This window comes from Barbus barbus (assembly GCF_936440315.1).
Source record: "Barbus barbus genome assembly, chromosome: 24".
Taxonomy (NCBI): Eukaryota; Metazoa; Chordata; class Actinopteri; order Cypriniformes; family Cyprinidae; genus Barbus; species Barbus barbus.
This window is the reverse complement of record NC_136752.1, coordinates 10,469,228-10,496,633: the sequence shown is the minus strand read 5'-3', so window position 1 is coordinate 10,496,633 and position 27,406 is coordinate 10,469,228. Positions and strand designations below refer to the sequence as shown.

Sequence of the window (27,406 nt, the reverse complement as noted above, 5' to 3'; positions counted from 1 at the left end):
TGGGTTCCCCATAGCGAGATCCCCGGCTGTGAATCACCAGCAGCAAACTAATAGGTCCACATACACCGCGACACCCAAATTAGAAAGCAGCAGAATGGTATGCACTCCCCCAGTAGTCACCTTCTGAAACTGTCACACACACTTAGCTCGTTTGTTAGGTACATTACATAAGTAATCACTCCGATACCCAGTGGGAAAATGCCTGAGCATACAAACCATTAAATAACACTGGGACAAAAGCCCCTGTGTTCACCTGTGGTCGCCCTTGCATTCCTGCACACAAAGCTAAACAAACAGCACACAAACCATCCCACACATGCTCTGATATGCCCTCCAAGAGGAGGTGGCAAATACAGAACTCTAGAAAGATCTTTTTGTTGGGGCAATCCCTCAAGCACACAGCATCCCTCCTTTTCTTCCGTCCCTCTTTGAGTCTCTCTTGCTCCTTCCCTCCCTCCCTTTCCTCCCTGACTGTATAAATATGTCCCAGCGTAATGTGCCTGGACTCAGAGAAACTGAGACACAAACCTCCAGACCTGAAGACACAAACTGTGGGATCACAGACATCGACCACCAATCAAAGTGAGACACTCCAATCAGCCCCTCCACGGAGAAAAAGTCAGTGGGAACGGAAGATTGAATAGACTCAGGTGAGAGGTCATAATTGGAACGCCTGAGTAGTGAGCGGCTCTGGTTACACTTGTGGGGTAAGAGGAAAGAAATAGATTAGTGCCGGAGCTAAAGAGGACAGGGCAGACAAGTAATCCACAGAAAGAGTAGATTCACCTCTGCGTAAACCACCTTTCTGGAGGAAGAGCATCAGATAAAGACAGAAAGAAGGTTCCTGGTATCTGTGGTCCACCTCAACATGTGGTTTTTGGCTATGTTGTGGGCTTCCTGCCTGCTGATGGGCACCCATGCTCAAGGCAGCACTAGTTTTCGCCGGGCTAATGCCGGCAGTGGTCGTTGCCAATACACCTTCACAGTGGACAGCCCTACAGAGGCCAGTTGTCCATCAGCAGGTTCAAGTCCCGAGATGGAGGCCCTGAAATCTCGCCTGGGGCTGTTAGAGGCGCTGGTCGCCCGCCTCGTAGGAGGGGAAGCCGTGTCAGAGTCGTCACAGGGCTCCAGATCTCAGTCAGGTCTCCAGGATGCATACAACCAGGTGATGGGGGAGAACGCCCAGCTCCAGAGAGAGAAGCAAAAACTGGACAGACAGGTTCAGGACCTGCAGCAGAGGACGGAAGAGCTCCGCCAGGAGACTGAGAGGTTGAGGAGCAGACCCTGCATGCAACAACCTCCTCCAAGAGTGCCCCAAAATGAAAACAGCTTCAGACCAGGATCAGGTGAGTACCTATAACCAAACACCAAATTGTCTTTGGCTATGGTTAGCCAAATGTTCCCTACCTTATATATTTGTGATGTACATTCCTAGACAAAATTTGCAGAAATTCTACAACGCAAGTACAACAACTTGTCACTGGGGCAGTCCCCTCAAAGGGACAACTTTGTACCTTCTTTCACAGTGGTACCAAAAGAGTGTACTAAGGTAATAATATGCACTAAGATGCTAAAATGTATTCTTTAGGGGAAAATAAGATGCAAAGGTATCCCTTTTAGGGCACTGTCCCAGTGACAAGCTGTTGTACCCATAACAGCAAAAATTCTGACATTGTGTACATTCATAATAAAGTGTGAAAGATTGCCAGTACCTATTTTGTTTTGTCAATATACAGTCCAAAACTGGTAATGATAGAAACCTTCATCTGCATGATGTTGTTTGTGCACATATTTTTGTAAACTAACTTGTAATCTGGGTTACAAAAATGTTTAGAACAACTGAGCCGTGACAGGTAAATAGGTGTGGTGTCTGGGAAGGTGGAGGGAGTGAGAAAATTGGCATGCTAGTCACTGGCACCATGGAAAAGACTCACGGTTTATGTGTGCATTTCTATAGTTATACCTGCCTGGAAGTGTGTCATATTTTTGGTGAGTAGGTCATTGTGTTCATTTTAAAGCAGGAGGTAACAGTATAGTTAGATCAAAGTTGAACTAGGTGACAACCCCTGTCATAGCAAGAGCAGGGCAATAGAAGCAAGAGAGACATGAGGGTGTTGGGGGCAAGCTACTGAAGCAGTAAAACATAAGTACTGTGCTAATACTCAGCAGTAAAGTCTTACTGACAGCTCCCAGCAGACCGCTGACGGATGCTGCATGAGGAGGGGTGAAGGTCAGGGGTAACTAATCCCAATTTGAGTTGTTAGTGCAAATGTTGGTACCTTAAAAATGGTTAAGCTATACTGACATATTAATAAAAAAAAATATTTAGGCAAGCAGCCAAGTTCCTAGCATGATGTAGAGTGTGAGACCACAGTTCTGTGGTCCACCTCAATTTCCCAATTTAATTTTCTTTTAGCAAGGTTATATATTTCTCCCCGCCAGCTTCTTTTTTCCATGTCCTGCCATATTTGACATCTGTTCTACTTCTCACACTGACACCTGTGATCAGCACCACAGCTCCTCACATCTGCAAGTAAACACATGAAAAATAAAGATGGAGTTTAATAAGAAAGAGGAGAGAAGCAGTGGACTGTGGAGACCCCCTTTGCAAAAGACAGATTCCCGCTCTTTGAGACTGAAAAGAAAACAGGCCATTTGTCTTGCACATCCTCACCCTCTTGGACTCAGTGTTTTTCTTGCAGGTTTAGTCCCTTTAGCACCCTAAATATCCTACAGTGCAAACGTACACTCTCAGAAAGGGGCTGAATAAACAGTAATTTAGCAGTGGGTATAAAAGCTTTATTTACATTGGCTAATAACAAGGTTCAAAGGTGCCTTTAATACTTGTTTATGTTGCTCTGGCTGATGTTTTGTTTTAGACTAACACTTAGCACCATTAATGTAGTGGCATGCAAAAGCAAAGATTGCACAATTTAATTTAGTATTAGGGTACTGATGACTACAATCTTTATCTTATGTGAGTGCACACGGTCTAAAATTTATAATTTTTCAAAAGTACTATTTAAGTGTAAAACATTTTAATGGGGAAAAATGACTTTAGTGAAGCTGAACATACAAACAGTCCTTGCAATAAAAAAAAAAGATCAGGAACCTTGTGCCATTTGGCCATGTGGATGTTGTCAGTGTCACCTCATTAAGTGCAAACTTATAAATGTATAATCCTGATGTCTTGCCTCTGGAGATTGAACTGTTTGGAAATCTTCCCTTGGATATTTCAAGTGAAAGGAATTCTCATTTAGAATTATAATAAGCGTTGGCATCTGCTTCACAGCCTAGAGTTGCGAAACCCAAAAGCATTTAAACATTACCAAAAAAAAAAAACCCTCCAAAGTCTTCAAGATGTTAGATGGGATGGCTCTTGCAAATAAGTTAGCTTGCAACACTCTACCAGCTGGTCCAGAGGGTTCTTGAAGTTCTGCTTGATCTCTCCGGGAACCGTTAGGCATGTTATACAGATAAGCACAAACACCTGCAAACAAACCTTGGAAATTACACGCTTTTGTTGTCTTGTAGTGATGCATAGACCTGTGTTCATGAGCATGTGTTGATTATAAGGATAAAGGACAGTACCTACAGACCCTCCCACTGCAGGTCTGAGCAGGCTATCATCAGCAGCAGCAGCCCTTTTTAACCCCCGTCACAGCAATCAATCAAAGTCAGCTTCCAGATGTTCATGTCTCAAAGTGTAATCTGGGCCATTATAAAAGCCTGTAAACATGTTAGCACATGATCAGACTTTAATGATAATGTGGCACCATAGTTTGTCATAGGGCCTAACAGAGGTCATTTAGTCCTTGGCAATAAAATGAAGGGAGTGTGGATAATGCAAGTGTGAGCTGTTCAGGTCCTTTCTGCATTTTTGTTGGGACCAATCAAAGTACATAATTTCCAACAAATTACCCCTTTTCAACTGTCTTTCACTGTTTGATATTTTTACATCAGAAAATGACACACATTGGCTTTTAAAATATTTTGTTTGAGATTGTTAACCAGGGAATGTGTATTTGCACCCTGCTGGAGTGCGCGTCTGAGTTTCGGATGTGTAATGGGAGGTCTGGAGTCTGTCAGGCTCCGGGGACAGCTGGGAATCTACTCAGGGCTGTTTATTTCCTTCTGTTAGATTCCTGACTGTCAGTAGAACTGCCAGTCCCCCAAAACCATGCAACATACCTCTCTTAGGCAACTCAGGACCAATACCAAGCCCTACTCAACTTGTTTAGACTTCCGTTATGCCACTCTGGGATAACGGTGGTTGATTATCTCTTTTTAACCAGTCTCTTTTCACATAATCTGGTTTCTTTAGACTGCAATTAAGGTACCATAAACATCCCTAGACCATAATAACATCATGTGACTTTGCCTTTTAGGACCTGCACTCTCCCACCTGGTATCAAGGCCTGGGAACACACAAGGAGACAAAAGCAGTTTAAGAGGTATGGGGTAACAAGGGTAAAGTTCACTAGCAGAGAACAAACTGCAGCACCATAATAGATGAATCCACTTCCATACAGCACAATGGAAATGGTCTTCCAAACAAGAGTCCTTTGATATTCTGACTGCAATGTCATGGTCACTAGTTACCATTCTTACAGTGAAGGCTTGATAAACGTAGACCTCAACACCTTCACATGCACGTCTCAATCGGAGTATGTGAATTTCTGTCCTCTTGCTCTCCTAGGTCCTGCATGGCATAACGAGAATCCTGGATACCAGGAGCTGACGGCTGTAGTCACTGAGGTTTCTGCCCCAAACCTGGAAGGTCCAGCGGACATCTCAGGTGAGAGTCACACCCTAACCTTTCATTCAAAAGTGACATGATCTAGTAAACGTCCTCTGACACGGTCAAAGCATGTTGATGTATAAATGCATCATGCCCCTACATCTCAGCTGCCTGAAAAAATGACACCGTGCACATAGTATTCATTCCTGCTGACAGCACTAACACAAATACTGCTATTTTTACCAATTCATTTGCGTCTAAAATAGTCCAGTTTATAAAAGGAGCTATGTATGTTCAGTAAGGCTCCAAAATGGTAATGCGAATCACTTGATAGGACCATGTTTCTAAACAAAGATATCAAGGTTCAGGTTGTTCCCAGGAAGTCCTTTGAATTCTGCCAACCATCCCCTTCCCCCAGTACCTCTCTCTTACAGGGTATTTTAGGAAAGGTTAAGTTATGCTTCTAATCTTTTACACTCAAATGAATGGTAGGACAAGGTGTCCTCTCTTCCACCTTCAGCCATATTTAGCAGATTTTGGTTTGACGGGGTCTCCTTGTACCTCACTGGTTCCATCTGCAATCTCATATTAAAATCATTTGGTTTTCCAACAATTGTACAATCTCTTGATTTTTTTAAGGCTGTGGTGATCTGGTGTGGGTACAAGAGCCTGAGGTGCACCGCAAGGCTGAAAGCATTGCTGGTAAATACGGTGTCTGGATGCAAGACCCAGAAGCTAAAGAACCTTACGGTCCAGAGATGGTATGGCGCATTGATGCCGTAGGGTCTGATGTGCGTCAACTCTTTGGGTATGAAAACATGGACCAGCTGTCACGTGGCTTCCCCACAAAAGTCCTCCTCTTGCCAGAATCTATGGAGAGCACAGGCGCCACCATGTACAAAGGCTCCTTGTACTATCAACGGAGGCTCAGCCGCACCCTTCTAAGATACGATCTACTCTCTGAGAGCATTGCTGCCCGCCATGATCTTCCCCATGCTGGCTTCCATGGCCAATTCCCCTACTCCTGGGGAGGCTACACAGACATTGACCTGGCAGTAGATGAGAATGGTCTATGGGCCATATACAGCACCAACAAAGCCAAGGGTGCTATTGTCATCTCCCAGCTGGACCCTCACAACTTGGAGGTGAAGGGCACCTGGGAGACTAAAGTCCGCAAGACATCCGTGGCTAATGCTTTTATGATCTGTGGCAAGCTATACACTGTTGCTAGTTACACCTCACCAAACACCACCATAAATTACATGTATGACACCGCAACCAGCCAGGGTAAAACAATCTCAGTGTCATTCAAAAACCGCTATCGCTACAACAGCATGGTAGACTACAACCCAGCGCAGAGAAGGCTACATGCTTGGGATAACTTTTACATGGTATCTTATAAAGTGAGACTAGGCAAGCAGGAGTAAAGTGAAGACATCAGCATAAATTTCCATATCACTGGACAGGAATCAACTATAATTATGCTGTTGACATTATTCCTAGCACCAGCAGTAGGTATATATAATGAATACAGCAAATATAACATTTTCCTGATATTCATTTAAGCACAGACTTCTATATAGACTGTTATTTTCAAGACAACAGACAGTAAACATACCAGTGACTACACTGCACATCTTCACATTAAAAAATTATTTATATTTTTGCATCTTTAAATGCTATTCCTTTGACTAACAAATTCCAAAATGGATAAAGTATACATTAGTCAATATTTGAATTGGATCAACAAAGTTCAAAGTTGTCCTAAGACAAGAACACATTTTGGTTTTAGAACAACATTGATGAAAGGTTTTGATCCACTTCAAATGTTGACTACTATAGAGTATATCAGGTTTTTAAAAAATTTAAGCTACATTTACATCCTCAGTGATTTTGTCCACTTAACATGTTAATAGAGAAATTATTTTTCTACCTTTTTAAGTAATGTCTCGTCTTTTTTGTGTTTACGGCACTGAAAAATTCAAGGAAGGGGGAAAATATAATGGCATACAATTCATTACAGTAGGCCTGCCTCTTGATTGATAGAATGTACAGAGGTATGAAACTTTAAAAACACTTGTGTACATGCTCTAATCTTTATGTAATCATGCTATCGTAACTCTGTATATATTGAACAGTTTCCCTTCTCTCTTTTGAATCTGCCTCACGACTTGTGTGCTGCTTGAGATGTTAAGATTGGAATCTTGTGTCTATGGAAGTGTATTAACTTATATGAAAATACAGATTTTAAAAAGTCCGCTTTTCTTCTCTTTTGCATGTATACACGGAGGTATTTTAATGAACTCGTTACCTCAAAGCCAAAAAACGGACATCCCAACCACAGCTCATTTTTACAGCATATTATTTTATTAGTTTCTGTAACCAAACCAGGTGAATGTAAATAAGACCTTACATATTTTAATACAGCGATTTAACCCCTGTACAAGTAAAAAAAGAAAAAGAAAAATCAATTCCCTCTCCTCCCCTTCTGTTTGTAGTTTCTCATTCCTACTAAACAAGAAATGGGGGGCCATACTGAAACCCTTGTTCAACTGCAGGCCCCTTCTTTGCAATAGCAACCCAAGAGGAGTGGTTTGGAGAAAGACCTTATATACTCAGGTCTGTGGTCACCGTACAGAGTAGTCCAAAACGTGGCAATCTCTGTTCAAGACTTATCACTTTTGCCCCAAAGCCCCCCACTGAGTCTGGCAGCCTCACACTTTGTTTTTTTAACACGTTTATCGTCTAAACTTGCAGCTACGCTCTTTAGCAATGAACCTAAATTGCTTGACCACTCACCCCAACCCAAACCCCGCCCCTCCTCTGCAGTGATTGGTCAGGAGAGTCAGAGCTGTTCAGCAGCATGGTTGGGAGCTGTGTGGATAGGCTGGAAGGTGAAACACTGGAGTTATAGAACTGGGCGTGTCTACATCTGTCCTCATTCACTGAAAAGGGGAGGGGCTTAAGCTTAGGACACATCAAACATAGGCATGGTCTGGAGGAACCGTTTACAAAAAAAAAATAAAAAAAATCTGTTGACCAAGCTGAGCCGTCTTTGTCAAAATCATATATATTCATCTTAAAAGGATTCAGGTCTCTTGACGCCTAACCTTTGGCTAAAGATTCAAGGGTATTTTGCGCAAACACACAATCTTCGATTCTTGAGACTGAGAAGGCAAGAGGGAAGGCTCACAGTGGAGACTGCAACCGATAAATTAATTGGATACACTGGTAATCAACCCCTAATCTGCTGAAATAATGTTCTATGTATTGTTAAGGCCAATACACATGGTTGAAATCAAAGTAAGTGTGAGTGCAAGTAATGTTGAGAGGTGTACACACATACACGATAAAAGGTATGCGGGAGTGTGTGTAGACATTTCATTGTATCTTTATCGCTGTAACTGAAACGTTGTGAGAACAGAAGTAGCAAAAAAAATAAAATCATGGGGAAAACATCTTCAATCAAAAAAATAAGACATTTACCTGCCTAAAATGCGTTTCTCTACATGAAGAAATGAGAAAGTAAATCATATTGCTATAAAAATGGCATTCTCAGCAGCAAGTGTAACTCGTGTTGATGTCTACCTTCATTGTTCACTGAGGATGTACAGTTCACACAATGGAGGGGCGCTTTCTCTGTAATGCCAACCACAGCGGAGGAGAGAATGGATGGACTGATAAAAGGATGAGGAAAATGGGCACAGTAAGTGTGAGAGAAATGCACAGCACCTCGTAAAATTAACATCCATCACTCTACTTCCCTACACTTCTCTGCCGCTTTCAGGTGCTGTAGGACGTGCCAACCCCCCCCCCACGCTCCCCGGCACTAGACCTCTCAGTCCATCCTTCCATCCATCTGTCTTTTCTGAAGCAGTAACGACTATTTGCTCTCTTCTGGTTTGATGGCCTGTGGTTTGATCGGACCCGTCCGGATGGGTTTGGTTGTTGCTAGAGCTGCAGGTTTGTCAGACTCTGCGCGGTCGGATGGCGCCACCTGGTGATTTGAAGTGATGTTGTCGGTGGGTTTGCCTGCTCCTTCTATACGGGTTGGCTTGCTTACTGGAGCCTTGAGCTGTTGTTGCTCAGAGAAGAACTTGTGGGTGGACTGTAACACCTCAGCTCTTTGTTTAGCCTGAGAGAGAAAGATGAACATTTAAAACCAATATAGAAAATAACCTCATATATTTCCTCTAAAGTAGAGCTTCTAAAAGGCCCTCCATTGCCCAAAAAAACACAGCCCAATACATTTATTCTAATAAATATCATTAGTCCAGTATCCATATACAGTCAGAGGACCTATTTTCATTAGTCAAGTCACTTTACATTTAGTGCCATCATACAACTACACTTGTAGATGTAAAATTCTACACTTCACATTTATTATCCAACAACAAACAATTTAGCTTAACGTATATTTTAGAGTTATTGCGCAACATGATTTCAATATGATTTTAGAGTTATAGCAATATGATTATAATCAAAATCACCCTATTTACTTTAATGTGATAACACTTACCTTAAGGTCCTGTTCTGCTTTCAGGGCAGCCTGTGTGCCACGTGGTACAAATGAAGGACCAGAAGGTCCACGTGGAGGATGCAGGGCTCTGGGATGGGGCATCAGACCCCCACTCAAATTAGGGGACATAGGTGGACCCATTGGTGAACGCTGCACCCCTCCAGGAAAGGAGTTTGCATGGGGTGGACGCACCAATGGAGACACCATGTTAGCCTGAGACAACATCTGTTTAGGTGCAAGAGACGGGACATGCTGTTAATGCTCAAGAAGTGTGATCAAATTAAGATTTCCAACAACTTGCTTTATGCATGTAGTAATTGACCTGTGGGTTGAACTGTCCTGGGAAGTGCTGGGCAATGCGCATTCCTGCTGAGCCTGACTGGAACGGTTTGGGATACAGCATGCTGTTCATCTTGCTAGACTGACTACTGGGGCTTGTAGAGCTCGCCCTGAGAACACAAACAAGGAAGCTGTCAGAAAACATACAAAATATGGCTGCAACAGATTAGGGATATGCATCCAGTGTGCATAAAGGCCATGACACACCAAGCCGACTGTCGTCTGTTGACCAATGTCGGGGCTGCCATTTCAGCATTTGTCGGCTATTTTTATACATACATACATACATATATACACACATACATATATATATACACTCACCTAAAGGATTATTAGGAACTAGGGATGCGCGGTATACCGATACTGGAAAAATACCGGTATATATTATATATCAAACGGTACGATATCATAATTTTGCTCAATTCGGTATTTCATACGCTGCTGTTGCAAAAGGCAGTGCTTCCCAAATTGCTGCGCAACTGGTAAATGTGACAACAGAACAACGCGATGGATCAAACGGATGAAACTCAGCGCACCCAAAATTAATAAATAAAGAGAAGTGTATAAGTGAAATATGGCATTACTTTGGATAAAAAACAGATGACAAAGGTGAAGGAACTGACCTTACTGCACCTGTATGCAAGCGTTGCTATAGGCCTAAATCATGTTGCCACAGGAACACATCAAATCTTTTTAAGCATTTGTCGCTTGCTCATCCTGATCTTTTCAAAGAATTAAGAGATCGACAGGTGAGTGCATCATTCATAAATTCTGATTTGATTTTACCTTTTATTTACATCTGATCAACGCCCATTCAGATGTAATACAGTAAGCGCAAATGTGCATGTGAGACACGCTAGAATCAATGAAGTTTTGGTCACGTAATACATGCACTTGCATTTCATACAATCAAATTTTTATTGGATATGAATTGAGCAAGAGTTTTGCTATATTAATTTTAGTATCAATGATATTTAGGGAATGTTTCTGACGCGCTGCCGACCACTAATATGAAGCATGTGAGAGAGTGAGATTTATATTTAATGCTTTTTCTTTGGTTGAGTCTGAAATCTGAAAACAATCTGAGAGAGAGAGAAATATTAATATAAAGATTTTGAATATTACTTTGACTGTTAGAATAACACTTTACAATAAAGCAACATTTGTTGCATCAATTGCGCAACTTCAGTGCTATTTTTTTCTTCAAACTTCTTCAAAATGAAACCTATGTTTCCGGTAGGTTTTTTTTTTTTTAGGAGACATTTAGTTTGCACTATGTGTTTACACTGAAAAGATATGATTTGAATATATTTATTACTTATTACTTCAGTTAGCATATTTTTTTTTTTCTCCAACATCAAAATGTAACCTATGTTCCCTTTAGGTTTTTTGTTACAGTTTGATACAAAGGTATTAACATAGGAATCTGTTTTTATTATTATTATTATTATTAATATTTTTTTTTAAATTCACTTATCTTTTGAGGCTGGTTATTTGTCACCTATGGTATCGATTTAGTATCGATACCGAGGTACTACATTCTGGTATCGAGCCATCCCTATTAGGAACACCTGTTCAATTTCTCATTAATGCAATTATCTAATCAACCAATCACATGGCAGTTGCTTCAATGCATTTAGGGGTGTGGTCCTGGTCAAGACAATCTCCTGAACTCCAAACTGAATGTCAGAATGGGAAAGAAAGGTGATTTAAGCAATTTTGAGCGTGGCATGGTTGTTGGTGCCAGACGGGCCGGTCTGAGTATTTCACAATCTGCTCAGTTACTGGGATTTTCACGCACAACCATTTCTAGGGTTTACAAAGAATGGTGTGAAAAGGGAAAAACATCCAGTATGCGGCAGTCCTGTGGGCGAAAATGCCTTGTTGATGCTAGAGGTCAGAGGAGAATGGGCCGACTGATTCAAGCTGATAGAAGAGCAACTTTGACTGAAATAACCACTCGTTACAACCGAGGTATGCAGCAAAGCATTTGTGAAGCCACAACACGCACAACCTTGAGGCGGATGGGCTACAACAGCAGAAGACCCCACCGGGTACCACTCATCTCCACTACAAATAGGAAAAAGAGGCTACAATTTGCACAAGCTCACCAAAATTGGACGGTTGAAGACTGGAAAAATGTTGCCTGGTCTGATGAGTCTCGATTTCTGTTGAGACATTCAGATGGTAGAGTCAGAATTTGGCGTAAACAGAATGAGAACATGGATCCATCATGCCTTGTTACCACTGTGCAGGCTGGTGGTGGTGGTGTAATGGTGTGGGGGATGTTTTCTTGGCACATTTTAGGCCCCTTAGTGCCAATTGGGCATCGTTTAAATGCCACGGCCTACCTGAGCATTGTTTCTGACCATGTCCATCCCTTTATGACCACCATGTACCCATCCTCTGATGGCTACTTCCAGCAGGATAATGTACCATGTCACAAAGCTCGAATCACTTCAAATTGGTTTCTTGAACATGACAATGAGTTCACTGTACTAAAATGGCCCCCACAGTCACCAGATCTCAACCCAATAGAGCATCTTTGGGATGTGGTGGAACGGGAGCTTTGTGCCCTGGATGTGCATCCCACAAATCTCCATCAACTGCAAGATGCTATCCTATCAATATGGGCCAACATTTCTAAAGAATGCTTTCAGCACCTTGTTGAATCAATGCCACGTAGAATTAAGGCAGTTCTGAAGGCGAAAGGGGGTCAAACACAGTATTAGTATGGTGTTCCTAATAATCCTTTAGGTGAGTGTGTGTTATATATATATATATATATATATATATATATATATATATATATATATATATATATATATATATATATATATATATATATATATATATATATATATATATATATATATATATATATATATATATATATATATATATATATATACACACACACCTATATTTCAATTTATTCCTGTGATAGTAAAGCTGAATTTTCAGCAGCCATTACTCGAGTCTTCAGGTGTCATCTTTCAAAAAAAAAAACTATCATGCTAAACTTTTATCAGTTATTAGAATTAAATTCTCACTGTTTCTAAAAAGTAAATTGTACCAGTTTCTAAAAAGTTGTCTTTACTGTCATTTTTGATCAAATTTAATGCATCCTCGCTGAAAAGAATAATTTTTTTTCCTAACACAACCATTCAAAAAGTTTAGGGCATCACAGTCTCCACAAAAATATTCAGCATAAAAAAAAAATACTATAAATACTGATAAAAATGTTTCTTGACCACCAAATCAGCACATTGGAATGGTTTCTGAAATATGAGACAGGAGGAGGAAAAAAAATAAAAAAAAATAATCAGAATTCCAAACTTTGACCAGTAGTGCATATTTACAGTCCTACCTAGAATACTACCTATGGAGAGCTATCCCTCTCATGTAAGCACAGAGTGTATATGCTAGTTGCCTGCTGACAGCAGTCTTTGCTGTGCTTTCAAGCCCAACATGTTTGGCCCAGATGCAAACGCTGCAAGGCGTTTGTCGCCACTAGGTCTTTGATGATGGTGGTTTGGTGTGTCTGGGCCTTAATCTGGATGGCTTTGCATGCACACACACCTATAAGGGCTAGAAGTGGGGGTAGTGCTTCTGGCGCCGACAGGTGGAGTTCCAGGCTTCACATCCATTCCACCACTGAAGAGCTTCAGATCCATCTCACACATCTACAACAGATAAAAGGCATGCGTGTTTCAATATACCCCATGTATGATAAAATTTAGACTACAAGAATATTTTGGTTCCAGAAAAGGATTATATTAGACTAGAACTGTGTTTAAATCATTTTCCTTAAATGTTAGTTTAATTTGACAATAAAAGGACACCTCACATTTAAGCCTAGAAATGTTAATGTAGGTACACTTCACTTTAAGGTGTCCTTGTTACACTAATTATATATTTAAGTACAGAGTAATATTAACTTCATGTACTTACCATATGGTTAGGGTTAGTATTAGGGTTTGGCTATTTAGGGTTACTTGCACATAATTATGCATAATTCATTATTATAATAGTAAGAACATGTAACAAGGACACCTTAAAATAAAGCGTTACCATTATGTATAATTGAAACTAAAACAGTAGATGTGCTGAGTGAAAATATAAATTCACTCTTGACAGTAGGTGACAAAATACAGAAGTTACTTTGTACACAAAGCAGTGTTGTGCTTATAAAGACTAATTTCTTTACTAATTTATTATTGGGAGTGAATCTGCAGGTTTACATTCAATAACTTGATAACCAGTAAATTAAACAAATTAAGTGAACTAAATTAGTTAAAAAAATAGTGAAAAAGTAGTTAAAATTAAAGGTAATATAAACAATGATCAGTGTATGAGCATCTGTGCACAAACCTTATTGGAAGGCTGCATCATACTGTGTGTATTCTGGCCAATAAGGCCACGATAGGGCGGATTGCTGGGGGGCTGGCGGTTGAGGCTGGGGGGCGGGGTCGGAGGTAAGGACTGAGGCAAAGCCAAGAGTGGCTGACCACCACCAGAGCCGAAGTTGGGCAAAGACAACTGTGAACCTGGCACAGGAACCGTCATCTGCTGTAGGGCAGAGCTGGGACTTTGTGTTGAGCTGTAGTAGCTGCTCTGCTGCTGGACTTGTCCGGAGTACAGGTTTGAGTGCTGACTCATTCCCTGACGCTACAGATCATCACACACAAAGAGAGAAAAAATAAACTAACTTTAGCAGGCTGAATAAGAGGGCAAAGAAATACTAGGCCACCATCTAGAGGAACTGAATTCTGACCTGCAGTAGATGTGGGTCTATAAGCTGTGATCCTCCCATGCCAGAGGGCTGATTCAGCTGGGGCTTAAATAAGATGGGGATGTGTTGGGTGTTTGAAGTCTGCTGGAAGGCCAGGTTGGACTGAGGCTTACCCAATTCTGGGGGCTGCACTCCAGGGTAACCATGCAGTGGCGTCCCAGACAGCATCATGGGAGACGTCTGGGAGAGGCTGTTCTGCATGAATGCTTGCTGAGACCTGTAAAAGCATGAGAGCACACAATAAATGCATTGAGATATTATGCATTACACAAAAAAATTGGATGCTATAGATTTCAGTAACTGCAATACCTGTAGGGCTGTATGGAGGAGCTGAAGAAGTCTTGAGGTTGAGACACCGTTGGTCCAGTGTTGAGGCTCAGTTGGGCCTGATGCTGGTGCTGCCCTTGCAGAGGAGCGTAAATAGGGATGGGAATCTGCTGCACCGCTGTAGGCTACAGAGAGAGAAATCATAAAAGGGTGTCAACCAACCTCAATAACTTCAGGAAATGAGACCACTAATAACATTATTCAATTATCATAGTCTGATCCTGCTGGTGGGGGACACTAAGTTTTATACCTGTGAGAGTCCAGGCTGAAAGCCTTGCTGCTGGGCTATAGAGGGAGGAGCCAAGCGAGGGTGGGGCGTACTGAACAAGTGGCTGGTGTCCATGTAGAAGGCCGGGATTTGGGCTGCAGAACCTATACAATTAAAAACAGTTGTTGATCACTTAATCAAGATTAACATGGAGATATAGACATAAGAAAGAAATTAATACTTTAGTACTTTTAGTCAATAAGAATGCAATAAATTGATGAATAAGAGATGTATAATGTTGCAAACAAATTCTATTTCAAATAATTGTTTAACTATTCAAACGATCTTTAAAAAAAATAAAATAATAATAATCACAATTTCACAACAAAATATTAAAAGCAGCACAGCTGCTTTTAGCAATGTTAAATGTTTGAGCACCAAATCAGCACAGGGCTTGAATTTCCGTGCGGGATTGTGGGTATTGCGCATAATCCCCCCAACCCAACCCCACTGAAAGAACACTGAAAACTGGAATAATGGCTGCTGAAAGTCAAGCTGACATTACAGGAATAAATTACTTTTGAAAATATATTAAGATAGAAAACTTTTAAATGCAGCCTTGGTGAGCATAAGAAACTGACCCCAAACATCTGATCAGTAGTATATTGAATTAAATGAGCAGAAACAATATTCAAAATGTTGTGGGCTATAAATAAATTTACCTGCTGCAGACTGGGATACAAACACCTGTGGGGTCTGTTGCTGCTGTTGTGGTAACAGAGAAGGCGCACAGCCCAGCTGGGAGAAGTTAGTGCTGCACATTCCTGAACTCTGCAGCTGCTGGGGCTTCACCTTACAGATGTTGGGAGGGTCAGAAGCTGATGTGCTCTTCGTGCTGAGAGAGGACGTTGTGTAGGTGGCAGATCCTGTATAACAGAAGCCCACTATTAAAATTCGGCCCATGTCTGCTTTTTTTTTTTTTACTATCTGACCCATTCATGGGATGTGCTGGTCAAGCATGAACTCTTACCGGATAGGGAGGTGCTGGGGGTGACCGAGGCCACAGGTATCTGAGGCACTGAAGCACTGGAGAAGGAATTGAAGGAGGCACTGCCTGCTCCTCCTCCACTGGTGATGGGGGAAGCAGAGGAGGTGACAGGAGAGCTCTTTTCCACAAGACTAGGAGAGTTCTCCCAAGCCTTGCGCGCAGATTCCATCTGCACGAAAACAGTGAGGAGCAGTTTAAAAGATGCTTCTAGCAGCATTTGCATTCACATACACATACTTGTGTAAAGTACATTTTGACTATTTATGGTGTGAAAAAACCCCACAGTATAACATTGTATGCTAATGCCTTTGCTTAGAGGATCAAGATTTGTACATTAAATTTCTGATTTTCAAATGAATCATTTAGTGGGTGCACCTTACTTTAAGTGTGAGGTCAACAGTAGCAGGAGAGACTGTGGCAAGGCTGGAGCTCTGCTGCAGGGCTTCTCTTCGCTGAATAGGCAACGGGTGTGGGAGCGCCACCTGAACCAACAACCAAAAAAAGTGATCAGAACACACACAGAAAACCTACACACATACACGCACATATATTGATTACAGTACTGAAGCACTCACAGGTGTCACAAGGCTCTCCTCCATCTTGGTCCCTGCAGTGGGGACATTGTCTGCTAACGAGGAAGATGGAATTGTGTAGTCAGTCACTGATTCCTGCAAAATAAACAGACACATTGTAAGAAAATAACAACTAAACTTTTTTCTATAAAATAAACATTCAAAAGTTTTAGGCTCATAAGATTTTAAAGTCTCTTATGCTCAACAAGGCTGAATTTATTTGATCACAATTAGAGTAAAAACAGTAATATTGTGAAATAAGTTAATAAACAGTTTAATAAATGTAATTTAAAATAAGACAACATTAGTGTCATGCTGTCTTGGTTTATCTGTGGTGTTTATTTTTCTTATTAAATAAATAGTTAAATAAATATTAAATATCGAGTAGAGAATAAGACAAAGACCAAAAGTAAATAACTAAAAAAACTTATTTTAAGGTGATACAACAAAAAACCTTTAAACAATAGTGTGTTGATTACAATTGAAGGATATTAAATTGCACCTTAGAGCTGCTGGAGTATTCTGCTGCTGGAGCAGTGATCATGCCCTCAATGTCTCCACCCAGGTCAGGAACTTTGTCTTTAGTGGGTGAGCTGGAGTCTCTGTCTCGGCTGCCTCTAGTTCCATTTTTATCCAGGCCCTCTCCATCGGGCTGACGCACATCTTTGGCAGCCTTACGGTTCTTGAGCGAACGCTCTTTACCGATGGGACCAGGTTTATATTCCTTGTGCTCTGGAGGGGGGATGTCAGGTAACTGGAGGAAAATTTGAGTTTTAAAGATTGTACATTATACACCTATAGAGATGTCTGTAAAGTCTGGGACCACTAGTAAAAATGCTTCTGTTTTGTGTATCAGCAGATCAATTTTAAAATTAACACATTTTAGGATTTCTCTTTTGCTTTATAGTCCAGGTGTGCAAAATTTGAGGTGTTTTCACTTTTTCATAAAAGCATGAAACTTGGCACAATTGTACAGGTTAGGGCCCTGAACAATTTCAGAAATGGAGCCATTGCAAAAACAAAGTAAAATGGTCACTATGGCAAACACGAGGTCTTTTTGCGATGCTCCATTTCCGAAAATGTTTAGGGCCGCAAACTTTACAAGTGTACCAAGTTTCAAGCTTTTATGAAAAAGTGAACATTATATTCATATAGGGCTGGGCGATAATTCGATAACGATAATTATCGCGATATAATTTCTCGATAAAACGATATGAAGAGTTCGATAAATGTTCAATATAATGTTTATGCGCCAAAAATGGAACGAAACAGCGCGTCTCATTTGAATCACGCCACACGGACCGTTTATTCACTCGGATCACAGTTCAAACTGCTGTCGTGAACTCACTCGAGCGGATGCGTTTACTCGGTCACGCGAGCACTAAACAGCGCTGTGAGATCCAGCGTGAAGCGCTTGAATTCAGCGATGAACACAAATGACTCGGTGATTTAAACTAGTTTATAGCCGAACAGGAGAAACACTGTGTGCAACGAGACAGTCAGAAGGCTTTTCAATCTACGCATCGCCATCATTTACCATGGATTTACTGTAGTAACACTCACTGCACCAAGGTATTGTGGCAGAAATGTGGGATATTCGCATTGAATTTTATTACAGGAGTAATGGTATATAATTATAGTATGTATTTGTGATTAAGCTATAGTATGTGTGCATTTATACTGAATGTTTTTAGACTACTGTTTTTCATACAAACAGGCTAACGTACCTAAAAACCATATAGTTATATTTTTTACCATGGTATTGAGGTACAATGTGTGTGGTTTTAAATGTTTATATCATGATTTAAATGTATGCTACTATGGGAGATCATAAGCTTAATATAAAAAAAAAAAATTGGTCAGAATAAATTTAACCATATAAAACTGAGGTTGGTACAATTTTTACAGATGTTACTGACTTTAAAAATTGAAAAAAAAAAAGGAATAAATTTTACCTCTGCATCCTAACTCAAGCTACTATCCAATGTGCATTTCTAAGAGACAAAAAATGGATATTATTATTAATATTACCAGGCAACCCAAACCTGTTTCTTGATTTGAAACAATATCACTCATCAGAACATGCAGAAACTAAGAAATTAATTTTTCTATTTAGATATTTAAAGGAAAATTAGCAAATTGAGCACAATTCTGGCTTTAAACTTGAAAGAAAAAGATTTGACATTTATCGTGATAATTATCGATATCGACTGATATGAAAACAATTGTGATAATCTTTTTGGCCATATCACCCAGCCCTATTTTCAAATATCACCTGGACTATTATTAACAACAGAAAATTTAACAGCCCAATTCTCATTACCCAAACCATAGTAAAATCAAGTCCTGTGGCACATCTTGATAAATATTCTGAAGCATTTGGAAATGTGTTATATTATGCGATGCAAATGCTACTGCATGTTGGTCTTTTGAGATAAAAGTAGGGACTACCTTCTGAGGTTTGACAGGTCCAGCACGAGGCTGTTTTTGTCTTTGCTCTTTGGGTTCGGGTAGTTTATTATCAAAGGTTTTCTCTAGCAGGGCGGGCACTCCGTCACTGTCAGTGCTGCCTGCTGAAGAAGGTGCCCCAAACTGGATGCTGTCTATGCCCAGCTCAACCCCACCTTCTGTTCCCGCTTTCACACCCTAAAACACACACCCAGAAAAACATCAGCACTTAAAGTTTAGAATATTCAAAATGGTGTTGTTCAGCCAGCTAACACAATAGCATGTTAGAAAACAGCCTTGTTTTAATTCTTAATTCAAATATCCTCCTCTCACCTCAGGTGTAACGGCCCCAGTAAATGAAGTGAGGGGTTTGTTCCAGGCACTGACAGAGGGAGGCTGGGGAGGGCTGATAGGTCCAACTATAATAGCAAGACAAAAAGGACAACCATCAGATGCAGAACTGCCACTATGTTGTAAAATAATGAAAGAAAAAATATTTGTCAAGAAAAATCTCACTGGCCTTTTCTTTAATGTTTACAAGTTTATTGAACTAAAAATGCAAGTAAACATGGTGAGGAACTTACGTTTCTTGACATCAGAGAGAACAGCGGAGCCAGCCACCTTGTTCTCCCACAGTTCCGTACCCAGGGTGTTGTGTGCCTGACTCTTGGCAGGGAAGTCTACAGGTGCAGTGGCCAGAGGTGCCACAGCGCCCTCAAGAGGCTGGGGTGAGCTATTGCTCTGGTTGGAGGCAGGCAGGTTGTGCTGCGACACCGAGATAGCTGGCTGTAGTTGAGGCTGCTGAGGGACAGACTGGGTCTGTGGAGCTGGAGCTGATGGCTGCTGCTGTCCTACTGCCAATCCTTGCTGCTGTTGCTGCTTTTTGGCAAACCGCGGAGGGAGTTTAGAACCACCACCTCCCCTGCCTTTCTCTCCAGAGCCCTTTTTACTCCAATTCTGTACATCATATGGACAGACGCATAAGACATCAGATGAGATATTGGTTTGTGTACCAACTGCCATGATGCAATGCGTGCAATACATTCCCTCCTTTCCTCACCTGTGTAGTCTGCTCTTCCTTCTTCCTCCTTTCCTCATCCTGCAAACGTTTCTGCTGTTTCCGCGAAACAACCTCTGTGAACCCGTCATCGTTCATGTTAGACTGAGGGTCCTCCAGTGTTGTGACCTCTGGGTGGTCATCAATGATCACTACACCTGGAAAAGGTTGGAAAGAGGACAAACAAGTGTCAAACTATTTTATTTAGCTTATCAATAGCAACACTTTGTTATTAAATAGTAGTATAATAATATTGAAGCAGCAATTACAAGTAATTTATAGCTAGCAAAATGTTACTAAATATTAATTAAAAAGTTACTAAAAATAGTTTGACTGTTAAAAATTGTAACTACAAATTGTACCAAAAATTTCAATAGACAAAAGTCTTGAACACTAACTGGCATAATTGTTGAGATCGAACTGAGACAAAGCATTTTCTTTCTCTTTGGGTTTTTTGACAGCTTGCTTTGCTTCCTCTTTCCGGCGACTGGGCGCTGGCTCTTTCCCAGCTTTCTGACCTGTACTGGCCTGAGCGGTCTCTGCATTTTGAGCAGCAGCACTGCAGGAAACAGAAAATATTAGCGCAGTAATAAATTAGAATCTGAGGGTTGTTGGAGGAAAAAAACACAGCAAGATAAATGTTGTCAGAGTGACAGACAGTCTAAAAATACATGTCTATTTGGAGGGCTGTCAAGACAAAGGCAATTATCACCTACACAGCTGAATCAAAACAAAGCTCTATTAAAAAAGCAGAACTCAATGTCCTAAGGCTCCATTATAAATGGCTGAATAATAGAGGTGATCGCCGTGAAATGAAGTTTAGAAAAGCATAAAAGAGCACTGCTTTTTACAGTGTTTTACAGAAAACGTGAGTTGTCAGTTCCTAAAACAACTGTGGACAGCTATGAGGCTGTTATGTTCTTTGCATGTTGCTATGTATTTGTTAGTGTGTTTTGGTTTCTCTGTGGCCCAAGTGAAAGGGCCCACCCTCATTCTGGTCTCTAACTATAGCTTGGGTTGCCCTCAAATGGAAGTGTTTTGTTTAAAATGGAAGAATTCTTGCCAGTTTTTACCAGGCATAAATTACTCATTTACTTAACCTTAAATTGGCGTTGCACAAGTTTGTACTGAAATTTAATTCTTTGAGGAAGAACAATTTGTCCAATCACACTCCTGGAGGGCCTACTGGTCCCAGTATACCTATCTGGATGTTTTAAGTAATTTTGAAGATCTTAATTAGCTGGTTTAGGAGTTTAATTAAGACTCTACACTAAAGTCTACAGGACAGTGGCCTTCCAGGAGCTGAATTTAACTGCCCTGCTTTAAACCAAAACAGATGCTTTTCACCTATAAACAGCTATATTACAGTCAGACTCTTTGCTTCCTGAGACAACACCGTTCAAGACTCACCCCCTCCGTCCCGATTTGGCTCCAGATCCTCCCCTTCTCTCGCTCTTGCCTCCAGGGTACCCTCGACCCGTTTTAGGCCCACTATTTCCTCTTCGGTTCTGTCGATCCACAGGCCGCTGGCTAGAGAAGCTCCTCTTGGCTGCCAAGGCTATCTCCCGTTTTGGGATTGCCACACTTTCGGTTGGTGATTTGTTCTGTCCCCCAGAGATCTGTGTGGGCACAGAGGAGGAAGTAGTAGTGATGGCGTTCACGGCTGCTTCAAGCTGCTTCTTGTCCTCTCGCTCTCTCCTTTCGTTGAAGTCGCTACTCTCAGAGGCTGTCTCCCACTCCTCATTGGCCTGGTCAGAAGAGTTCTGATTGGACAGGTCAGGTGATTTGCTGCCAGCAGCAACTACAGTGGTGGCTCCCATTTCAGGAACAACCATCTCTGTGACAGGAAGTTCAGGGGGAGTCACATCAGGAGTGAGAGAAGGTGCTGTACTGATATCAGCCACTCCCTCTGGCAAAGTGACCAGCGTTCCAGGAGCTTTAGACAACGTTGGGGAGACCGATGTAGGTACTGGCACACCAGGAGTAGCTTCCCCAGCAAACACTGCCGCCTCACGTTCTTTAAGCCTCCGAAATCGTGGGGGCTTGTCCTGTCTGGGAGGACGGGCTGCCCTTGGTCTCCGGGGCCTCTCCCGTATGCTTTGTCCACCCTCACCGATTTTCTTGTTGTCATATTTGGTGTGCCGTCTTTCAGAGGGGGTGCTATCAGTGTGCGAGGTCTCTGCTTCCTCTGGCCGAAAGGTCTCCATGGGCTTTGAGGGCCACTGTGAGGACTCTTTAACAGGGGCCCGACGGAAAGGAGCAGATCTGTGGCCGCCTCGTTCCCTGCCACCACCTCGCCTGCTGTGCAAGCCTCCCTTGCCTCGGCGTGTGGCCTCACCCTTTAAAAGAAAACCCGGTTTAGGTCGCCCATCCTCATCTCGAGGCCAAGGTTTTTCAGAAAGATTTCCGGTTGAAAATCCAGAGGCAGATTTAGAGGAGCGAGATTCTGGCAGCTCGCGAAGGAGCGGTCTGCTTGGTTTGGAGCTGGGCTCACGATCTGATGCTCCGGTGTCACTGGCAGATTCTCTGCCTTCACTTTCAGAGTCTGTGTCTGAGCCTCGTCTGCGTCTGCGCTTAGGCAAGACTTCAAAATCTGAGCTCTCACTACGGGTTTCACTCTCCTCTCTGCAGCGGAAACTAGCTGTCCCTGTGGCACTTAATGGCAAGTCTGAGCGTGACCTTGGCTCTCTGTAAGGGTAGTCACCTCGACTTCGACCACGGCTACCTCTGCCCCTCCCACCATAGCTGCCTCTGTAACTCCGGCCACGGGAATAGTACTCTCCCCGACCACGGCCTTTAAAATCAGAAGGCCAGTCCTTCTCCCGTTCTACATCTCTGTCCCTCTCTCGGTCTCGGTCTCTGTCTCGCTCCCTCTCGTCTCTGCGGTAAGCTCTGGGAGGGAGGTTGGAGTCTTTGCGAGATGGTAGCTTGGGTTCAGGACGTTTGTCATTAGATGAAGGCTTGTCTGGTTTATCCTCAGCAACAGTCGTGGCTGTAGGACATACAGTTGCCTGCAGATCTCTGGACTTCGTTCCACCGGTCGATACTCCCACTTCAGGTTCTACCACTACTTTCTTCCCATCACCAGAGGGCTTCGTTCCATCAGATGCTTCAACAGCAGCTGAAGCAGCACCTTTGGGAGCAGCTCCCTCTTTTTTGGGTCGCTCCCCTCGTCCATGCTGCTCTTCTTTCTCTCTTCTCTGTTCCCTCTCTTCCTTCATGTCTCGCAGCACAGGTTTCTTAATAGGTCCAGATCTCCTCACTGGCCGCTCCCCTCCGGGACCCTCTCTCCTTCCAGATCCAGATCCACGGGATCCCCAGCGCATCTCTGACTTCTGCTTGCTGGGTGCAGGTAAATTAAGCTTGTCGGTTTTGTGCATACCATCATTAGCCACAGGAGGCGTGGAACGGCTGTTGATTACAGACCCTTGTCCAAATGGCTCCTTTCTGGACTTGTCCTCTGGTCTTTCCACAGTATCAGGGAAGTCCAGGGTTTTCTGTGCTATGGTAAGTCCTTCAAATCTGGGCTCTTCCAGTTTCAGAGAGTGACTGGAGCCTTGAGAGATACTCCGTTTCAATACAACCTGTCCAATGGCTTCAACCTCATCTGTACCAGAGAGGTTAGCCTCCTCAGGTTCAAAAGAAGGGATGACTGGTGCTCTGTCAGTCTGTAGGAGACCTGGAACCTCTTCCGAAACATGACTAAAAGCAGACAAGGTTTCAGAAGAATCCCTGAAGAAGTCGCTCTTGCCCCTGGGTTCTAGTGGGCTATGGTCCTGAGGGTAGACACCTGATAGACCTCTATCCAGCTCCAGACCAGCATCCAATCTATTTTAAGAGAAAAAAGTAAAAGAACAGGTCTTAATACTTGATCAAGTTATTTCTAACAGTGGGGAAATTACTTTATTTTTGTTCTAAAACAAAGCAGTCTCACCTTGTCTCCTTGCCATCTTCTCGCCCTTTTACAGTTGCAGAAGAGGGCATGGGCTCTGTTGAGGGATATGGGTCAGAGCCCCAGACCATTCGAGGCTCATTGGGAACTCCGTGTTCTCTGATTGGTCGAGTCAGATGATCAAAAGTGTCTGATCCAGAGCTGCTGTTGTCTGTGGGCTCTCGTCGTACCAGTTGCTTAGGAGGCATTCTCCCTGATGTTGACATACAAAACAATTATGATGACATATGACTTAGACTACACATAGGACTCTTTATATATATATATAAAAAAAAAATTTAAACTTGGAAACAATTAAATTCTCAGATGTAATGTTTTGGTATAACGTCTAATGACTGGAGATGCATTTAAAAAAAAATATGGGCTAATCTGAGGAAGTGAAACAGCATTACATTAAAACAACATTGAGTGAAAATGTGTTACTGCATCTTATAAATTTTACAGTGCTTGGTTCTGTTGCCAAGTTACTAGGAAGGAAAACAATTTTAGTTTGCAAGACACACCGGGGTGCATAGGAGGCATGTCTATTGGTGGCCGCCCAGACATCATACGAGGATCCATGTAAGATTGCATCATTAGCCAGCGTGGGTCAAAGCCCATTGAGGCAAGGTGTTGGGGGCCGAGAGGTTGGTATAAGGATCTGTGCTGAGGGGGAACTGAACCCCCTGAAGGAGAGACTGGACCCCCTCCACCCTGCTGTTGCTGTTGCCACTGTTGTTGTTTAAGCTGTTCCTGGAGAATTTAAGAGAAGAAATTACTACAAATAATACTAGTTCTCATTTTCATCATCCAGGTTCAAACTAACACTGATTCTTAAAGACAGGACAATGTGTGAGCACCTGTTGTCTAAGGAACCTTGGTGGTAAAGACTTCTGGAACTGTTTTGAGTATCCAGAGGTGACAGAAGGGCGAACAGCAGTCCCAGTGTCTCCCTCATTTTCCAGTTGAGATGAAAGAGGTGCATCTTCACTAACAGAATGATCCAGTCTGGATAAAGACAACTGAGGCTCCTCAACTGAAAGCGATAACAAATAAAAGAGTATTTTAAATATAAACCAGCACACTGCATTAGAAAAAAATGAAATAAAAAAATGAAATAAAAAAAACGTGCACATCTGGCAGTTCCTTTTATCCAAAGTGACAGGGAATCAACCATGACCTTGGCATTGCTAGTGCCATGCTCTTTTGTTTGAGCTACACTACAGGACAAGTCCATCCAATTATTCAATATATGCATCAAACCAGGGGCCTGTACCATGAAGCCGGTTTAGCTGGCTAGCCAGGTAAGTTTCAGTTTAGTTTGCACCAATCCCGGGTTTTAGGTACCATGAAATTGGCTTGGCTTTTAGCCATAGTAACTTACACTGAGCAGCTAACCTGCTCTGGGGCAGGTTATGTTCTGGGATAGAGATCTCAAACTGAAATTGGACCAATCAGATGTGAGCAAAGTGACATGTCTGACACACAAAAAAAGTAACTCCTCCAGTTTCTCTTCCTACAAATTAAAGGTCACTATGAAGTACCTTAAACAAATAAATAAAAAATACAACAAAATTGTCTGGCTTTAATGATAATTACAATTTACATATGATTTATATTATTATTACTCCATTACACACACGCATTTTTAGTTTAACAATTATTATAAAGCATTTATTTTAAATTAATATTAATATATACAGATCATAGGTAATACAAGTAGTAGAATCAACAGATAACACTTTAAAAATGGCTTCATACAGGATGACCTTACATGTTTGAGTCTCTATCACTATATATTATCAACTATATAAACTAACTTCACAAGTTTCACTTGTGACTGCACTGATAGAGCAAGATAATTTCCTTTATTTGTTCTCTTTTATGGACAAGTACTTCAGTGGAAATGTGTTTAAATTCCTCATATTCTTTAATCTCTTAACCTTTAACAAAAGCGTTTTGAATCTCGCTGGCTCTCTCGCGAGAAGTGAATCACACTTGCTCTGTGTTGTGATTGGCTGTTCGCCGCTGATGTCACACATTGATGTGCACACGCTCCATTAACTCGGGATCAAGCCTGAGTTGACAGAGAAAGTTGATGATCACCTTCATGGTACCAACAAACCCAGATTAGAGTGGTTTGGTTTTGTCAACTCAAAACCTATCCTATTACTCTGAATTTGTTCATCTACCATCATGGTACAGGCCCCAGGTGAGCTTAATTTAGGTTCTTGTCGTACTTGCTTTGGTTGGTCCGAAACAGAGTTGTGACACCCTACCACAACTGTACTATTTTTACTTTGTACTTTAGACTCTGAATTAAGGCAAATTTAAGTCATTAACATAGGCATAAGCTCCAGCTGAACCATTTGATTCTTTAGATTTACAATCAAAACGTCACCTCACCATGAAGGCATTAGCATTTATATGCAAAGAATAGAAGCTGAAAACATTTTTGGAGACAAACTTCTCCGAAAATGTAACAAGTATGACAGGAGCATGCAAAAATGCAAATAAATCTCATTTAAGATGCTCTGCTTTCAGATTAACGGTAAACTGTACCAGAAAATCAAATCAGCTGCACCCCAAACTACTTTTTAGTGCACTTTAGAATTTTAATACCTTTATGATTTTGTTTTTTCATCCATTTACATTTACCTCTGGGCTCCTCAGCACTGAAGTAGTCTCTCATTGGTTGTCTCTCCACCTGTCTATGCACCTCCTCCGTTACAGCAGTATCAACCTTGCTTTGGGGTTCTGGGGCAGTCCTATGGACAGGAGGGCTAGGTTGTCGGGTAATAAATTGTGGCACCTCCTCCACAGTGGGCTCTGTCCTTTCATGGGTTGGCATGGGAGGGCAGGGCTGCTGTGCTGGGGAAGGTGGTGGTTGAGGCTGAGGGGGTGGAGTTTCAGCAGGTAGTTTAGGCACAGTTTCAGTCACTTCCTGGTGATCACCATGAGCTTGCGTTATTGGTTTAGTTGTTTCTGTTGTTGAAGGTCGTCGTTTCTCCTCCAGTTGTTTGAGTTTCTCTTTGCATGCAGCAAGTCTCTGTTCTTCCATGCGGCGTTCCTCCTCTTCACGCCGTCTGCGAGCGCGTTCTACTGCTTCTGAGAGCTCTGACTGCTTCTTCCGTTTCTGTCGCCAAGCTTCCGTTTCCTCCTCACCAGCAGGGGGAGCTGTTGTGGGTAACTTTGTAACACGGGGACCACCGCTTCCCACAGAACGTCCAACAGTTTGGCCCTATACACAAAAACACAAAGCAAAATGAGATATAAAAAAAAAAAAAAAAAAAAGAGTTAACTTTGTCAAATCAGTGACAGAAAAATTTACCCTTCGCAAAAACTTGACTCTACTGGGCAAAAAAATCTATTTTTCGATTAATCGTTCGATTCAATATCGATTCTCAAAAGCCGCAAATCG

At 41.9% G+C, this 27,406-nt stretch overlaps 2 protein-coding genes across 2 annotated transcripts in view; one reads left to right on the top strand and one right to left on the bottom strand.

The window, feature by feature from the left end:
• Positions 1 to 488: 488 nt before the first annotated feature.
• On the top strand, positions 489 to 8,535 carry LOC306843710 (myocilin-like). The gene is made up of 4 exons (XM_079375344.1): positions 489 to 1,346; positions 4,389 to 4,454; positions 4,700 to 4,798; positions 5,381 to 8,535. Exons 1-4 carry the CDS (start codon positions 869 to 871, stop codon positions 6,166 to 6,168), a joined length of 1,431 nt encoding a protein of 476 aa, XP_079231470.1. The 5' UTR covers positions 489 to 868; the 3' UTR covers positions 6,169 to 8,535.
• The window catches only part of LOC306843706 (protein PRRC2C-like), a 44,552-nt gene continuing 24,240 nt past the window's right edge, over positions 7,095 to 27,406 (bottom strand). Inside the window, exons 11-33 of the mRNA XM_079375335.1 lie at positions 26,644 to 27,226; positions 24,846 to 25,021; positions 24,510 to 24,738; positions 23,989 to 24,199; positions 21,465 to 23,882; positions 20,453 to 20,613; positions 20,058 to 20,212; positions 19,582 to 19,954; positions 19,331 to 19,416; positions 19,001 to 19,195; positions 17,052 to 17,303; positions 16,553 to 16,645; positions 16,358 to 16,459; positions 15,960 to 16,146; positions 15,652 to 15,855; positions 14,972 to 15,093; positions 14,704 to 14,846; positions 14,377 to 14,611; positions 13,974 to 14,270; positions 13,182 to 13,285; positions 9,583 to 9,709; positions 9,261 to 9,485; positions 7,095 to 8,876 (exon numbers count right to left, since the gene is read on the bottom strand). Of these exons, the coding sequence (XP_079231461.1) occupies positions 8,625 to 8,876; positions 9,261 to 9,485; positions 9,583 to 9,709; positions 13,182 to 13,285; positions 13,974 to 14,270; positions 14,377 to 14,611; positions 14,704 to 14,846; positions 14,972 to 15,093; positions 15,652 to 15,855; positions 15,960 to 16,146; positions 16,358 to 16,459; positions 16,553 to 16,645; positions 17,052 to 17,303; positions 19,001 to 19,195; positions 19,331 to 19,416; positions 19,582 to 19,954; positions 20,058 to 20,212; positions 20,453 to 20,613; positions 21,465 to 23,882; positions 23,989 to 24,199; positions 24,510 to 24,738; positions 24,846 to 25,021; positions 26,644 to 27,226 (6,930 nt within the window). The 3' untranslated portion in view covers positions 7,095 to 8,624. The remainder of the gene's footprint in view (positions 8,877 to 9,260; positions 9,486 to 9,582; positions 9,710 to 13,181; positions 13,286 to 13,973; positions 14,271 to 14,376; positions 14,612 to 14,703; positions 14,847 to 14,971; positions 15,094 to 15,651; positions 15,856 to 15,959; positions 16,147 to 16,357; positions 16,460 to 16,552; positions 16,646 to 17,051; positions 17,304 to 19,000; positions 19,196 to 19,330; positions 19,417 to 19,581; positions 19,955 to 20,057; positions 20,213 to 20,452; positions 20,614 to 21,464; positions 23,883 to 23,988; positions 24,200 to 24,509; positions 24,739 to 24,845; positions 25,022 to 26,643; positions 27,227 to 27,406) is intronic.

Coding starts and splice junctions, on each gene's coding strand:
- LOC306843710 (XM_079375344.1), top strand. CDS start 869: ATGTGGTTTTTGGCTATGTTGTGGGCTTCCTGCCTGCTGATGGGCACC. Junction 4,455..4,699: donor AGACAAAAGCAGTTTAAGAG/GTATGGGGTAAC, acceptor TTGCTCTCCTAG/GTCCTGCATGGCATAACGAG. Junction 4,799..5,380: donor AGGTCCAGCGGACATCTCAG/GTGAGAGTCACA, acceptor GATTTTTTTAAG/GCTGTGGTGATCTGGTGTGG.